At 46.6% G+C, this 17,045-nt stretch overlaps 1 protein-coding gene across 1 annotated transcript; it reads left to right on the top strand.

Moving 5' to 3' along the window:
- Nucleotides 1–11,800: 11,800 nt before the first annotated feature.
- Nucleotides 11,801–15,484, top strand: LOC149434690 (toll-like receptor 7). The gene has a single exon (XM_089663510.1). It carries the CDS (start codon nt 11,922–11,924, stop codon nt 14,745–14,747), a length of 2,826 nt encoding a protein of 941 aa, XP_089519636.1. The 5' UTR covers nt 11,801–11,921; the 3' UTR covers nt 14,748–15,484.
- Nucleotides 15,485–17,045: the final 1,561 nt, after the last annotated feature.

Below are 17,045 nucleotides of genomic sequence, written 5' to 3'. Positions count from 1 at the left end.
TTGTTTTGTCCCAATACACACAAAGGGAATAAACGTGTATAGCAAAACATGTGTTAATGCAATACGTTTCGTGAGAAATACATGATTTCCTGGAGAAATATCAAGGGTGCCAACAATTTCGGCCATGACTGTATATATATATTGCATGTTGAAATGTGTTTTTATTACAACATATATAAAAATATTTTTAAAAATATATATATTTTAAATATATTCTTCAGATTTTTTTTAACATGACTGGACAGCGCAGTAGTACACCTTGGTCAGGGACACGCCCCCACCCTGCTGACTGGGCACTGCAGTAGTACACCTTGGTCAGGGACACGCCCACACCCTGCTGACTGGGCACTGCAGTAGTACACCTTGGTCAGGGACACGCCCCCACACTGCTGACTGGGCACTGCAGTAGTACACCTTGGTCAGGGACACGCCCACACCCTGCTGACTGGGCACTGCAGTAGAACACCTTGGTCAGGGACACACCCCCACCCTGCTGACTGGGCACTGCAGTAGTACACCTTGGTCAGGGACACCCCCCCATCCTGCTGACTGGGCACTGCAGTAGAACACCTTGGTCAGGGACACACCCCCACCCTGCTGACTGGGCACTGCAGTAGAACACCTTGGTCAGGGACACCTCCCCCCATCCTGCTGACTGGGCAGTGTAGTAGTACATCTTAGTCAAAGACACACCCCCACCCTACTGTCTGGACAGCAGCACACTGATAGGACATCCTTCTGCTTTCTACCCTTGTTAACATGCTCACTGCTAGTACATGTGTATGCAGCAGAGCTCAGACTGGTTCTTTGGTGCTGCCCCCAGTCTCTGTGCTGCTGTAATGGGATTACAGAAGGAAATATCCTGAAAAATGTATTTATATGTAGCACCCTCCTAGGTAGATGCTAGGACTGGCCAATCCCTGGGGAGTAGTGCCCAAATGGTGACTGGGAGTCTGTATAACCACTCTGAGAGCAGCCTGGTCTTTTTCCCTGAAGAAGAGATCACAGCCTAGGGGGGGCTGTTGGCCCCCTAGGCCATTCTGCCACGTGCAGATGGGTTATCAAGGCCTCAGTGGAGCTAGCTGGAGGACTACTTTGCTGAAGCTGACTGAGGGCTGTCATATGAGGATCTAGTCTGGTACTATGGGGGGAAAGTTTCTGGAGAATATGGGAAGAATATGGGAATTTTCCAAGGACCCTAGAGACTGTGTGCTGTTGCCACCCTTTGTGTTTAAAGAGGACATTGTGTCCGGTGTCCTGAAGACATCAGTCTATTTTATTCTAAGTGGAAGGACTTTGCTCGGATGTTCAAGGAAGGAGGTCAATCTTCTCAAAGTGTTGCTTCAAAGCTCAGTCCATCAACAGCTTGTGTAAGGACGTGGCTCAAAGTTCTGAAGATAAAGTTGTGTCCTCAGCTAGTTACTCGAGTATCCCACCGTTACCCACCACCTATCCAAGTTCTTATGAAAGCATCAAGAGAAGCATACCCCTGGACTGGTTAACGGGTTTGAAGAGTGATCGGAATTGTGTGCTTGGCTGCAAGGGAACTCCTGGGAAAAGGGATCCGGGCATCTATTTAGCTGCTCCTACGGGAATTACAAATCTAATTATTTATTTATTTCAGGTACTTATATAGCGCCGTCAATGTATACAGCATTATACACATACATCAGTCCCTGACCCTCAAAGGGCGTACAATATGAGGTCCCTAGCCCTCAAGGGGTGTACAATCTAAGGTCCCTAACCCTCAAGGGGCGTACAATCTAAGGTCCCTAACACTCAAGGGGCGTACAATCTAAGGTCCCTAACCCTCAAGGGGTGTACAATCTAAGGTCCCTAACCCTCAAGGGGCGTACAATCTAAGGTCCCTAACCCTCAAGGGGCGTACAATCTAAGGTCCCTAACCCTCAAGGGGCATACAATCTAAGGTCCCTAACCCTCAAGGGGCGTACAATCTAAGGTCCCTAACCCTCAAGGGGCGTACAATCTAAGGTCCCTAACCCTCAAGGGGCGTACAATCTAAGGTCCCTAACCCTCAAGGGGCGTACAATCTAAGGTCCCTAACCCTCAAGGGGCGTACAATCTAAGGTCCCTAACCCTCAAGGGACGTACAATCTAAGGTCCCTAACCCTCAAGGGGCGTACAATCTAAGGTCCCTAACCCTCAAGGGGCGTACAATCTAAGGTCCCTAACCCTCAAGGGATGTACAATCTAAGGTCCCTAACTCACATTCATACATACACATACTAGGGCCAATGTAGCCAGGAACCAATTAACCTCCCAGCATGTCTTTGGAGTGTGGGAGGAAACCAGAGTACCTGGAGGAAACTTACACAGGCACAGGGAGCACATGCAAACTCCAGGCAGGTGATGCCATGGTTGGAATTTGAACCAATGACCCTAGTATTGGCAGGTGAAAGTGCTAACCATTTAGTCACTGTACTTCTACTAGTCCACTTAAAAATAGTTATTATTAAAAAACGAATACATAGTTGCATCATTTGATGTTTTTTTTATGCCTTCCCCAGGGGCGGACTGACCATTTGGAAACTCGGGCACTGCCCGAGGGCCCGGGGTCAGTAGGGGGCCCCATGAGAGGCCCCTGGTACCTTTTTCATAGGCTTTTTTGAGTTTGGGCAAGGACACAGGGGCCCCATGATCCCCTATTGCCCGGGGGCCCCATGAGTTGTCAGTCCGCCCCTGGCCTTCCCGGAGTTTAGTTTTAAGGCGATATTGCCTGATGTCATTATGTAGTAACCTATAACAACTAGACATGTGGTTCATTCTGTTCCAAATTGAAATTCGTATGAAATTTTTGCTATTCGGATGTATTTGAATTTCGGAATTACAATAGTAATGAATTTAAATGAATCCAAAATAACTAAATTAAATTTTGTCTGAAATTTGAATCTAATTCGAAAATGAAATTGAATTTGAAAAGGATATTGCTGACTATCACTGATTTCCTTCAAAGGCTGTGTGTAGTAGTGTTAGAATTTAGCCGTGTTCCAAAATGTGAATTTCAAAAAGAATTGAATAAAACAGAGTAGAAAAGAAAAGAATATAATAGAAAATAAAAGTATAGAATATAAAATAAAAGGAATATAATAGAAAAGAATAGGAAAAAAATAGAAAAAAATAGACTCGATTAGAATATAGTAAAATAGAAATTTCTGTATTTTGAAAAGAAAAAAAAGAATAGAAAATAAAAAAATAGAACAAAATAGAATAGAAGATAAAAGAACAGAATAGAATATAATACAATAGAATAAAAAAAAAAAAGTAGAATAGAATAAAATTGAAATAATATAATCATCTTCTGAAATTTTAATTTCAAATTTCCAATAGAAGAGAACCAGCTATTCATCACAATGAATTTGGATCGAATTGATATTTTTTTATTCAAATTCAACTCAAGTGTTACTAAACCCACAACAGTAAAAGATATTTGCTAAAAGGGGAGATTGGGGTGGAAGGATATGTGCTGTTAGGTGGAATGAGGGGGGATATGTGCTGGGGGGGGGATTGGGGATGAGGCAATATGCTAGGACTAGAGGGGGTATTGGCAGGATATGTGTTAGGAGGGGGGGACGTATTAGGAGGGGAGATTGGGGGGGGGTATGTGCTAGGAGGGGGGATTGGGGGAGATGTGTTTGGAGGGGGGATACGTGTTAGCATGGGGGGGGGGAACGTATTCGGAGGGGGGATTGGGGAGGGGAAATATGCTATAACTAGGACAGGGGATTGGGGAAGATATGTGTTAGGAGGGGGGGGGATGTATTAGGAGGTGGGATTGGGGGGAATATGTGCTAGATGGGGGGTTTCGGGAGAGGGAATATACTAGGACTATGAGGGGGGATTGGGGGGATATGTGTTGGGAGGGGGAATGTATAAGGAGGGGGGATTGGGGAGGATATGTGCTAGATGGGGGGTCTCGGGAGAGGGAATATGCTAGGACTATGAGGGGGGATTGGGGGAATATGTGTTGGGGGGGGACATATTAGGAGGGGGGATATGTGCTAGGTGGGGGGATTGGGGAGGGGGAATATTCTAGGACTAGGAGGGGGGATTGGGGGAGATATGTGTTTGGAGGGGAGGGTATGTGTTAGCAAGGGGGGGGAACGTATTAGGAGGGGGGATCGGGGATATGTGCTAGGTGGGGGATTGGGGAGGGGAATATGCTAGGACTAGGACAGGGGATATGTGCTAGATGGGGGGTTTGGGGATATGTGCTAGATGGGGGGTTTGGGGAGGGGAATATGCTAGGACTATGAGGGGGGATTGGGGGGGATATGTGTTAGGAGTGGGGGGGAATGTATTAGGAGGTGGGATTGGGGGGAATATGTGCTAAATGGGGGGATTTGGGATTGGGAATATTCCAGGACTAGGAGGGGGGATTGGGGGAGATATGTGTTTGCAGGGGGGATATGTGTTGGGGGGGGCATATTAGGAGGTGGGATTGGGGGAGATATGTGTTTGCAGGGGGCATATGTGTTAGGAGGGGGGCATATTAGGAGGGGGGATTGGGGGAGATATGTGTTTGCAGGGGGGATATGTGTTGGGGGGGCATATTTGGAGGGGGGATTGGGGGAATGTGTGCTAATTGGGGGGATTGGGGATCAGGAATATGCTAGAACTAGGAGGGGGTATTGGGGGGATATATGTTAGGAGGGGGGGTGTATTAGGACGGGGGATTTGGGGGGATATGTGCTAAGTGGGGGTATTTGGGATTGGGAAAATGCAAGGACTGGGGGGGGGATTTGGGGGAGCTATGTGTTTGGAGGTGGGATTGGGGGGATATGTGTTAGGAGAGAGGGACATATTTGGAGGGAGGATTGGGGGGGATATATGTTAGGAGGGGGAATGTATTAGTACGGGGGATTGGGGGGATATGTGCTAAGTGGGGGTATTTGGGATTGAGAATATGCAAGGACTAGGAGGGGGGACTGGGGGAGATATGTGTTTGGAGGGGGGGACGTATTAGGAGTGGGATTAGGGGGGTATGTGTTTGGAGGGGGGGACATATTAGGAGGGGAGATTGGGGGGGTATGTGTTTGGAGGGGGGGACATATTAGGAGGGGGGATTGGGGGGGGATATGTGTTTGGAGGGGGGGACGTATTAGGAGTGGGATTAGGGGGGTATGTGTTTGGAGGGGGACATTTTAGGAGGGGGGATTGGGGGAGATATGTGTTTGGAGGGGGGGACGTATTAGGAGTAGGATTAGGGGGGTATGTGTTTGGAGGGGGGGACATATTAGGAGGGGAGATTGGGGGGGTATGTGTTTGGAGGGGGGGACATATTAGGAGGGGGGATTGGGGGGGGATATGTGCTAGGTGGGGGGATTGGGGTGGAGGGATTTGGGCTAGGAGGGGGATTTTTTTTTGGGGGGGGGATTTGTGGTAGGAGGGGATGGGGGAATTTGGGTTAAGAGGAGAAGGCTGGAGAGGATTTGCATTAGGAAGGGGAATTTTGGGGGGACCTGGGTGGGGATGACGGCTTTGTGCTTGGAAGAGTAATTTGGAGGGGGTTGTGCTAGGAGGGGGGATTTGGGAGATAGGATTTGTGCTAAAATGGGAAATTTGAGGATAGTATGACGTCTGCTAGGAGGGATGATTTTGTTTTTGGGGTGAGACATGAAATGGCACTCAACAGATCTTCTCCTCCCATCTCCTCCATCTGCTGAATGGAGCCCTGGGGGCAAGCTGCACATGGTCAGTTTGGTGTGTATTGCTAGAGAGTGTTTAGTATAGTGAATGCAGGGTCCGGGGAGAGCGGATATAGTGAATGCGGGGTCCGGGGAGAGCGGATATAGTGAATGCAGGGTCCAGGGAGAGCGGATATAGTGAATGCAGGGTCCGGTAAGACCGGATATAGTGAATGCAGGGTCCGGGGAGACCAGATATAGTGAATGCGGGGTCCGGGGAGAGCGGATATAATGAATGCAGGGTCCAGGGAGACCAGATATAGTGAATGCAGGGTCCGGGGAGAGCGGATATAATGAATGCAGGGTCCGGGGAGAGCGGATATAGTGAATGCAGGGTCCGGGGAGACCAGATATAGTGAATACGGGGTCCGGGGAGAGCGGATATAGTGAATGCGGGGTCCGGGGAGAGCGGATATAGTGAATGCGGGGTCCGGGGAGAGCGGATATAGTGAATGCGGGGTCCGGGGAGAGCGGATATGGTGAACGCAGGGTCCGGGGAGAGCAAATATAATGAATGCGGGGTCCAGGGAGAGCGGATATAGTGAATGCGGGGTCCGGGGAGAGCGGATATGGTGAACGCAGGGTCCGGGGAGAGCAAATATAATGAATGCGGGGTCTGGGGAGAGCGGATATAGTGAATGCGGGGTCCGGGGAGAGCGGATGTAGTGAATGCAGTGTCCGGGGAGAGCGGATATAGTGAATGCGGGGTCCGGGGAGACCAGATATAGTGAATGCAGGGTCCGGGGAGAGCGGATATAATGAATGCAGGGTCCGGGGAGAGCGGATATAATGAATGCGGGGTGCTGGATTTAGTAACACTTTCAAATTCGATTTGATTGGAAAAATTTAAATCTGGTCGAAAACGAATAAAAGACATGAAAGAAATGTTTTTGTTCTGTACATGTTCAATAATAACCCAACTTCTTTCATCGGTTAGAACTACGACACAGTATATGTTGCCACTCTTAGCCACGCAGGACTGATGAAGTCATCTGTCTTGGAATCATGAGTTATATAGTGGAAGTATGATCTGGACACACCACAAGCAGTTTAGATTGCAGAAAGAAGAACTTCAGAGTGAGGAAACCAACAGCTCCACCTCAGACCTTCACACAAACCGTGACAGCCGGAGACGTGGAGGAATGGTGAGTGCTCCTCTCAGCTTCATATATTGATGGAGATATTTGGTGTCAGCAATGTAACAATGTGTGCCATGATGCCTCCTCTACCTGCAGAGCTTGTATGTAGCCATTGCACATCATGGAATTCCTGGAGGACCCAATGCAGTCTGCCTCCAGCAGCCTGTAGAGCGGGGGTACTGAATTCAAATTCATGGATCAGTAAAATGTTATTCCAGTGGAGGTCCAAATTACATGTTTGTGTGATGACCGTCACGTCGCAGCCCCCTCTATTATTTCATGATCCGATTCTTCCATCTCTTTCCTCAGTCCCCCTACATATCACAGCCCCCCCTTCACAACCGTATCCTCTGCCCCCTGACAGCCCTCCCCCCAGCTGTGCCCTCTGCCCCCCTTCGCATCTCAACTCCCTGCCCCTCTGGCCCCCTTTACCTTACACAGCCCCCTGGAACCTCTGGCACCCCTTCACATTATACAGCCCCCCAGAACCTCTGGTACTCCTTCACCCCCCCCTGCACCTGGTGCACCTCTTCACATCACCCCCCTGCACCTTGTGCGCCCCTTCAGCTCTGACCCACCTCTACAATACACAGCCCCCTACATGACACAGCCCCTGCCCCTCCATACATTATACAGCCCCCAGAAACTCTGCTACTCCTTCACATCACACCTGCCTGCACCTCTGGCACCCCTTCAGCTCTGGCCCCCTTTACATGACACAGCCCCTGCCCCTCTGGCCCCCCCTTACATGACACAGCCCCTGCCCCTCTGGCTCCCCCTTACATGACAGCCCCCTGCCCCTCTGACCCCCCCCCCTACATTACACAGCCCCTTGCACCTCTGACACCCCCTACATTACACAGCCCCCTGCACCTCTGACCCCCCCCCATACATTACACAGCCCCCTGCCCCTCTGACCCCCCCACATTACACAGCCCCTAGCACCTCTGACCCGTCCCCACATTACAAGGCCCCTTGCACCTCTGACCCCCCCCACCCCCCGTACATTACACAGCCCCCTGCACCTCTGACACCCCCATACATTGCACAGCCCCTAGCACCTCAGACCCCCCCCCCCTACATTACACAGCCCCCTGCACCCCCCCCACATTACACAGCCCCTTGCCCTTCTGACTCCCCCCAACATTACACAGCCCCTTGCACTTCTGACCCCCGCCCCCCCTGTACATTACGCAGCCCCCTGCACCTCTGACACCCCCATACAATACACAGCCCCTTGCACCTCTGGCCCCCCCTACATTACACAGCCCCCTGCAGCTCTGACCCCCCCCCCTACATTACACAGCCCCCTGCAGCTCTGTCAGGTTCATGCAACGTACAGACTTGGCAGTGAAAGGGTTCAACTGAAAGTCGCAGCAGCTGCTTCTTCATCCCGGAGCACACCCCGGAATCGGGTGAATCAGTCACCGTGATCCACTCACCCTGCAATGTGTGGAGCCCGGGGGCGCTTGTCCGGAGTCGTGACGGGAATTGTGAACGTTTGTGAAACTTCCTTGTTCTAAATTAATCCTGGAAATATTTCACTTCAGTATTCTGAAAGGTTACTATTTTCATCAAAAACGTCAACTTCCCACAATGCAGAATTGTACAGAATATGTCTGGAATGAAGCGGCTCTGCAGGATTTTTTTCCCCCTAAAAATAAAAAACGTGTTATTCTTACCTGCTGTGTGCATTGGCTTTGCCCAGAGCAGCGCTGAACCGCCCTTTCTGGGGTCCCCCATTGGGGCTCTAGGCTCCTCCTCTTCTGTGTCTGCCCCTATAGCAAGCGCTTGCTCTGAGGGCAGACATGTAGGCTCAGTTGCAAGCTGGGCTGTGTACATCACTGGTAACTAGAGCCCCCTTACATCACAGGCCTCAGAGCCCCCTAACATCAGACTCCGCAGAGTTCCCCCTTACATCAGACTCCGCAGAGTTCCCCCTTACATCAGACTCCGCAGAGTTCCCCCTTACATCAGACTCCGCAGAGCTCTCACTTACATCAGAATCCACAGTTTCCCCTTATATCAGAGTTTGCAGAGTTCCCCTTTATATCAGAGTCCACATAGTTCCCCTTACATCAGAATCCGCAGAATTCCCCCTTACATCAGAGTTTACAGAGTCCCCCTTACATCAGAGTTTACAGAGTTCCCCCTTACATCAGAGTTTACAGTGTTCCCCCTTACATCAGAGTTTACAGAGTTCCCCCTTACATCAGAGTTTACAGAGCTCTCCCTTACATCAGAATCCACAGAGCTCTCCCTTACATCTGAATCCACAGTTTCCCCTTATATCAGAGTTTGCAGAGATCCCCCTTACATCAGAGTCCCCCCTTACATCAGAGTCCGCAGAGTTCCCCCTTACATCAGTGTCCACAGTGTTGCCCCTTATATCAGAGTCTGCAGAGTTCTCCATTACATCTGAGTCTGCTATGGGAACCCTGATTTAAGGGGGGCTCTGATGTAATGTGGACTTTGGTGTAAATGGGAATCGTGATTTAAGGGGGTCTCTGCTCACCAAAGCCCCCTTGCATCAGAGTCTGCAAAGCATCCCTTACATCTGAGTTCCACCTTACATTAGTATACTAACTGGGAGGCAGGAGAGGGAAGGGAGGGGGGAGACTTCAGTCAGAGTGGATGGTGAGTGAGCTCCCTGGCCTGATGGAGGCTCAGGCATCGGTTGTCAACACTTTTCATCTTCACCATGCACCATCTGGCTGCTGGGCTTCAAACTTCCAGGGGTGGACACAGGAGGAGAGTGGCAGAAGGAGAAGGAATAGATGCAGCTCTCTCTCTCCTCTCCAATCCATGCAGGGTGGGGCAGGGGAGAACTGTCAGCACTGGCTCTGGGCTGTGTGAGAAAGACACTCTCAGCTCAGAGTACTGCAGCCAGCAACCCCACTGAAGAGTCACAGTCCGGGCTCTTGGGACCTCCCACATTGGCGGAACACCAGAGACCGAGCACAAGTGCGAGCTTTGTGACCCTCGTACTTCCTCCAGTGGATAAGACTATAATTCTACCACTTTATGAAGTTCATCTTGAACATATCGTCTAGTTTGGGCCACCAATCCTGAGGAAGGATGTCCATGCACTGGAGAGAGTCCAGAGAAGGGCAACTAAGCTAACAAGAGGGCTGAAGGACCTCAGTTAACAGGAACGACTAAAGCATTGAACTTCTTCTCCTTGGAGATCAGACACTTAAGGTATATGACCACAATATACAAGTCTTTAAATGGGATTTGTACTATTGGGAGAAAACCAAAACTAATCTTAGTTCTCCAAAGAGGACATGCAGCCATGCATTGAAGTTGGACGTGAAGCGGTTCAATCTTAAACTGCATAAGGGATTCTTTACAGTTAGAGCAGTAAGGATGTGGAAATCTCTTCCACAATCAGTGGTGTGAGCAGGGAGTTTGAATAAATTCCAAAAATGTTTAGATGTGTTTCCTAGCGAACACATTGTGCAGGGATATTAAAAATGGTAGTGAAAAACACACACGTTGAACTGGATAGACCGGTGTCTTCATTCAACTTTGCCAGCTATGTAACATGACTTTAAAAACAAATTGTAGTGAGCTCTCTTAAATACATTCAGCAGCTTGAACACTCCAGGTAACCACAATACCTTCAAAATATGCATATATAAATGTAAATAATAACAGTGCAGCGCTCAAAATGAATTAAAGGCAGTATAAAGTCTATGCGATATCCGCGGTGTTGTCTGGATTTGATGAAAACCTCCAGAATTTTACTGCTTCAAATAATAGCAATGCGCACTCACCAGAAACGCATGGATTATGCGCATGTAGGAATAATCATCCCAGATGTCAGATCCATCGAAGACCAAGTGGTGGGCATCCCTCTCACGGTGGGTCATCAAAGACTCCAAATCAGGTCCAGAGGTCCCCTTAAGGTCAGTCAGGTAATCCACACTGATAGTAATGATCCCTCCTCTGGATGGTATAGGCACTTTCTCTGTGGGGATAATAGCTCCACATAGGAGCCCCAAAAAACAGGTGCCAGAGATAGTGTAGTATGTTCTTGGATAAATTTTATTGGTCAATAGCAAAACAGGGCAGTATGAACATCACAACATTGATTAGAAGTGAAAAACAGCAGTACTGACCCCAATAAAGATGGCCGCCGGGCCTCCTCGTGGCTCCGACGGTGAAATGACGTCACGCTCTGCACAGCTCCTCCTTAGGCCTTTCGTGCTACAGGCACATCATCAGAGGGGAGGCTGAGGACAGCTATTGACCAATAAAATTTATCCAAGAACATACTACACTATCTCTGGCACCTGTTTTTTGGGGCTCCTATGTGGAGCTATTACCCCCACAGAGAAAGTGCCTATACCATCCAGAGGAGGGATCATTACTATCAGTGTGGACTACCTGACTGACCTTAAGGGGACCTCTGGACCTGATTTGGAGTCTTTGATGACCCACCGTGAAAGGGATGTCCACCACTTGGTCTTCGATGGATCTGACATCTGGGATGATTATTCCTACATACGCATAATCCATGCGTTTCTGGTGAGTGCGCATTGCTATTATTTGAAGCAGTAAAATTCTGGAGGTTTTCATCAAATCCAGACAACACCGCGGATATCGCATAGACTTTATACTGCCTTTAATTCATTTTGAGCGCTGCACTGTTATTAATTACATTTATATGTAACATGACTGTCATTATGTCGCTGAAGTCATCTCCTTTCCCTAATCTGTATACAAATGTCATTATTTATGCTACTAATGAATTAAGATTCGCAATATTACCGAATATAATCCAACTAATTTTATCTCACTTTCCATTTCCCTTTAAAAGGACACAAGGCATCTTCCAGAATTGACTCTACTGTTGATATTTGGGGTGTCAACCTCACTCGCCATCTTCCCAAAGTTCCTCCCATGTGATGATGAAAATAACGCCACACTTGTGAGTTGTAGTAGGCGTAAGCTCAAGCTTGTCCCTCTGATCACATCAGACCAAGTAATTGAATTTGACCTGTCGTTCAATAAACTGGGACATGTGACCATCAGAACATTTGCCGGAGTGCCCAATCTGAAAAAACTTAATATGAGTAACAACTGCCAGCCAACAAACCTAAGACCAGACAAAAGGCAGTGTTGGCTGACCATTCAACCTGATGCATTGATTGATCTGAAGCATCTAAAAGATCTGGACCTGAGTGGAAATAGTCTGACCAGGATTCCTCCTTTACCAAAAAACATTAAACACTTAAATCTTAATCTCAACAACATTTACACCTTGTCAGAGGGAGACTTTGCTGGATTAACCAAATTAGCCTCTTTAAACATTGGATGGAACTGTTATTACAGGAACACTTGTGGCAGAGAATTCCACATTTCAGAAAGTGCTCTCATGGATATCACCTCATTGGAAATACTGGAGCTGTCCTTTAATAACATAAGTTCCTTCCCCAGGAACATTCCTTCATCTCTCAAAGAATTATATCTAACAGAAAATAAGATCTGGAAGATTGACCAAGAGGACCTGTGCCACCTCACCAAACTCCAGAAACTGGATGTTCAGTGGAATTGCCAGAGGTGTGACCATGCCGCCCAGCCTTGCTTTCCCTGCCAAAACAATAGTGCCTTGCAGCTTGGGCCTGGAGCTTTTGACTGCCTCACCAACCTCTCCTACCTCAACCTCAGAGGAAACTCATTTCCCACCGTGAACAGTTCTCTGTTTGACAAGTTGAGCAGCTTGACCCATTTGGATTTATCTGACAACTTGCTAAATCTAGCAAAGGAGACATTTTTTTCAAAGTTAACAAAGGTGCAAACCTTGAACTTAGATTTTAACTTTCAACCATATCAAATGTACGAGAAATTGGTTATAAACCCCAGTGCCGCCGCCATGAGGTCTCTCAAGAAGATCTCCCTGGTTGGGTACTTCTTCAACATTCTAGATTCCAACAGCATTCAATCTCTTCTCACGCTGCCAAACCTGAAGGAAATTTATCTCAGAACAAACTTTATCCTACAGACAAACCTGAGCATGCTTTTGTTAAATAAGAACATTCACAGAGTTGATTTGGCAGGAAATCTGGTCTCTTTTCAACCAAGCTACAAAAAAAAAATCAATAAATTCTCAACTTCCTTTTTCAGTCAACATGAGAATTACGTGGCTGGCTGGGTGGACCTTCAACATGACACAAACATACAAAATAAAGATGCTACAAAAGAAAGTCCAAACTGCTGGCAATTTAATCGATCAATTGACTTATCATTTAATAATCTGATGGCTCTTCATTCAGATAGTTTTGTGGGAATGGAGGACGTTGAATGCCTGAACATTAGCTACAACTACATCAACCAACGTCTAAATGGTGATCAGTTTGGGCCACTGAAGTCACTACAACATTTGGATCTCTCGTACAACAGATTTGACTTGTACTATTACTTGGCTTTTAGTGAACTACCAAACCTCAGGATATTAAATCTGGCTCATAATGAGTATCAGTTCATGTTAAGAGGCGTAAACCACAGGCTCAATTTCCTGGAGAATCTCACCAATCTGGTCGAATTGAACCTAAACCACAACATGATTGGCTTGCGGATAACAGAGGAACTTAAGAACCCCTCACTGGAGAGACTTTTTTTCAGGCATAACGAGTTGATAAATGTGTGGGAATATGGTAAACAGACATACATTACTCTGTTTACTAACTTTACCCGCCTGAAGTTATTGGACATCAGCTACAATAAGCTAGTGGTCATCCCGGTTAAAGTGTTGGAATATTTTCCTTTGTCACTAGAAACTCTCATCATTTCTCACAATAATCTGTATTCCTTCCACTGGGAGAAGATCGCCCATCTAGTCAATCTTACCCATTTGGATCTCAGTCATAACTCTCTAAAAGCTCTTTATGGAAACATGACCACCATCAAAAGCAAGCTCAGCTACCTAAATCTGAAATCTAACAAAATTACATCTGTAAGCAAGGAATTTTTTGAATCGTATCTGGTGCTCAAGTCCCTGTACCTTGGTGGAAACCGGATTCAAACCATAGACGTGAACAGTTTCCCAAAGAAGCTCCTCCAAACTTTACAATACTTACACCTGCAGAAAAACCCATTTGACTGTACTTGTCACAACAGTTGGTTCATCCATTTCTTGATGGAGACAAATATCATAGTTCCCAGGCTCTCCACCAAAATGAGATGTGATTCACCGGACAGTATGAGAGGTAAGCTGCTTCTTTCTATGAACCCCCAGTCGTGTCAGGACTTGTATGGTCAAACACTCTTTTTATGTTCAACTTTTCTGGTGATTGTCTGGGTGGTGGTTACCCTAACCTTGAAGCTTTTTTCATGGGACCTGTGGTACCTAAGTCAGGTGCTTTTGGCATCCATCAGACGTTATTCTAAGCTACCAGGGCAGTCAACTGAGGAGTATGATGCCTTCATCGTGTTTAATACAAAGGATTATGCCATAACTGATTGGGTCTACCATGAGCTTCTGCTGCAGTTGGAGGATCATGAAATGGGCAGATTTAACCTATGCCTGGAAGACAGAGATTGGCTGGCTGGAAAATCGAGCATCGAGAACCTTTATGATGCCATATATAAAAGCAAGAGAACAATCTTCATCCTTGATTGTGAAGAATTTAGTACTGGTGTCCTCTGCCATGCCTTCTTAATGTCACATCAGAGACTACTGGATGAGAAGAAGGATGTGATGGTTCTGGTGATTCTTGATCACAGGATGAAAATGTCTCCATATTTACTTACCAGGAAAAGGATTTGCCCACAAACATTCATGATCTGGCCAAGGAACCCCAAAGCACACAGCTACTTCTGGCACCGCCTTCGGGTTCTCCTAAGGGAAGACAGTCAACACTACTATGATCCTCGTCTCCAAAAACAGTTAGCTTAGTAGTTTCTGTTATTATTATTATTATTATACAGGATTTATATAGCGCCAACAGTTTGCTCAGCACTTTACAACATAATGGGAGACAATACAGCAACAATACAAGAGGGATAGGAGGGTCCTACTCCTTGGAGCTTACAATCTAGGAGGGAGGGGCTAGTGATACATAGGGAAGTAACTGTGGGGGATGGACTGGTTGGAAGAGTAGAAGATTCCAGTATTAGCTGAGGGCAGGATAGGCTTCCCTGAAGAGATCGGTTTTCAGAGATCGCCTAAAAGTGAACAGAGTAGGCGATAGTCTGATAAATTGGGGTAGAGAGTTCCAGAGGATGGGGGAAGCTCTGGAGAAGTCCTGGAGACGAGCATGGGAGGAGGAGACAAGGGAGCTAGAGAGTAGGAGGTCTTGCGAGGAGCGGAGAGGACGGTTTGGGTGATATTTAGAGACAAGATCGGTGATGTAATTTGGGGCAGTGTTATAAATGGCTTTATATGTTATTGTTAGTGTTTTGAATTTTATCCATTGGGCAATGGAAAGCCAGTGGAGGGATAAAGCTGTTCCCAGCTTTATCTAAGTAACTCCAAGTGGAATATATATGATGTGAACCGTTGATAGAACTTAAATTTCTTCTTTTAGAATGGTGCTTTGAACATCTTTTGAACTGGAAAAAAGTATGTTTGAGATAAAGGCGGTAATAATCTAGTCAAGTCTAACCTAAATCTTAGACTAGAATGGATTGTTTCATATTTGGGGTATAATAAATTCTTGGGGAATATTTCAGAGGGAAACAAATAAGACACAATGTCTTATTTGCTTCCCTCTGAAATATTCCCCAAGAATTTATTATACCCCAAATATGAAACAATCCATTCTAGTCTAAGATTGTCCAAAGATGAAATTTTCCTCAAAGAAGGGAATCTTGTTTCCTATTTAATAAACTACATTTGTATTTTGTCATAAAAAAAACAATTTTGCTCTAATTTGTTTTGAATAATATCCCAATTCAGCCATAACACTCACTAGTTACCTCTACGGGAGAGAAGAGCATTGCAAAGTTCCCATTACATCTCAGGGAACCCTGATGTGAATGTACAGAGGGGTGGCAGCAGACGAAAAGTCTCTCAGATCTCTCACGGCAGTCTGTACTCACAAATGTCCTTGGAAAGTTGGTTGCTTCCTTCCAACATCCATGCAACACCTTTTTCCTGTGATACCAGACTAGTCCTTCAGATGACAGCCCCTCAGTCAGCTCTCTGTAACTTCAGCAAAGCAGGTTCTCAGGTAGACCAGCTGAGGCTTCATGAACAGCAAGCACATGGCAGGGTTACCTAAGGCAGCAACCAGCCCCCCTTAGGCTTTGTTCCTCTCCTACAGGAAAATACCTGATTGTTCTGTGTCTCAAAGTATATATACAGACGCCCAGCAGCCTTCAGGGCCACCCTCCCCTGGGCTGTATAAATATTCATGCTGCTCTTTTGCTTTGCTCCACACCTACAGTGCCTTGAAAAAGTCTTCATACCCCTTGAAATTCTCCACATTTTATCATGTTACAACCAAAAACGTCAATGTACTTTATTGGGATTTGATGTGATAGACCGACACCAAGTGGCACATCATTTTGAAGTGGAAGGAAAATGGTTTTCAAATTTTTTTTACAATTGAATATCTGAAAAGTATAGCGTGCATTTGTATGCTAAATTTACCTAAGAACAAAAATGCAGCTCCACTGATCACGGTGATCCGGAACTAGATCTAGCTAATACTTGCACCTATCTAGGAAGGTGTTAGATTCACCCCCTTGCCAAAAATAGGCCATGTCCTCATTGACCTGAGCTTAAAACTAACAGAAACTAAGCAAATTACATCTCTGAGTTTGGAGGGGGTAAAGGGAGGTTAACAATTAACAAAGGCCATGAGGCATTCCACATATTGGCAATAAAGATTGTATTTACAGTATAAATTAGCAGTATCACTATTTTCTCGTCAGTAGTGTTGTATTAGCCGGAGATCGTGGAATATTCAGGTGGTAGAACACATGAGGCACAGGATCGTCTTGTATATATTATATTGCCCCTATTATTGGGCCGCCGACCTTTCCACGCACATGACCTTTAATGGCCTCCCAGTCTTAGTCCGTAGGGTTCAATATTGGGTTGGCCCCGCCCTTTCCACGCACAGGACCTTTAATGGCCTCCCAGTCTTAGTCCATAGGGTTCAATATTGAGTTGGCCCCGCCCTTTCCACGCTCAGGACTTTTAATGGCCTCCCAGTCTTAGTCCGTAGGGTTCAATATTGAGTTGGCC

Source organism: Staurois parvus, unplaced genomic scaffold (assembly GCF_062004578.1).
Source record: "Staurois parvus isolate SC_StPar_1 unplaced genomic scaffold, SC_StPar_1.0 ptg001704l, whole genome shotgun sequence".
In the NCBI taxonomy this organism is placed as follows: domain Eukaryota; kingdom Metazoa; phylum Chordata; class Amphibia; order Anura; family Ranidae; genus Staurois; species Staurois parvus.
The sequence above is the reverse complement of the archived record's forward strand: the minus strand, read 5'-3'. Positions and strand labels throughout refer to the sequence as shown.

What these genes read in the sequence shown, in the direction of transcription:
- LOC149434690 (XM_089663510.1), top strand. Translation starts at nt 11,922, where the DNA reads ATGAGTAACAACTGCCAGCCAACAAACCTAAGACCAGACAAAAGGCAG.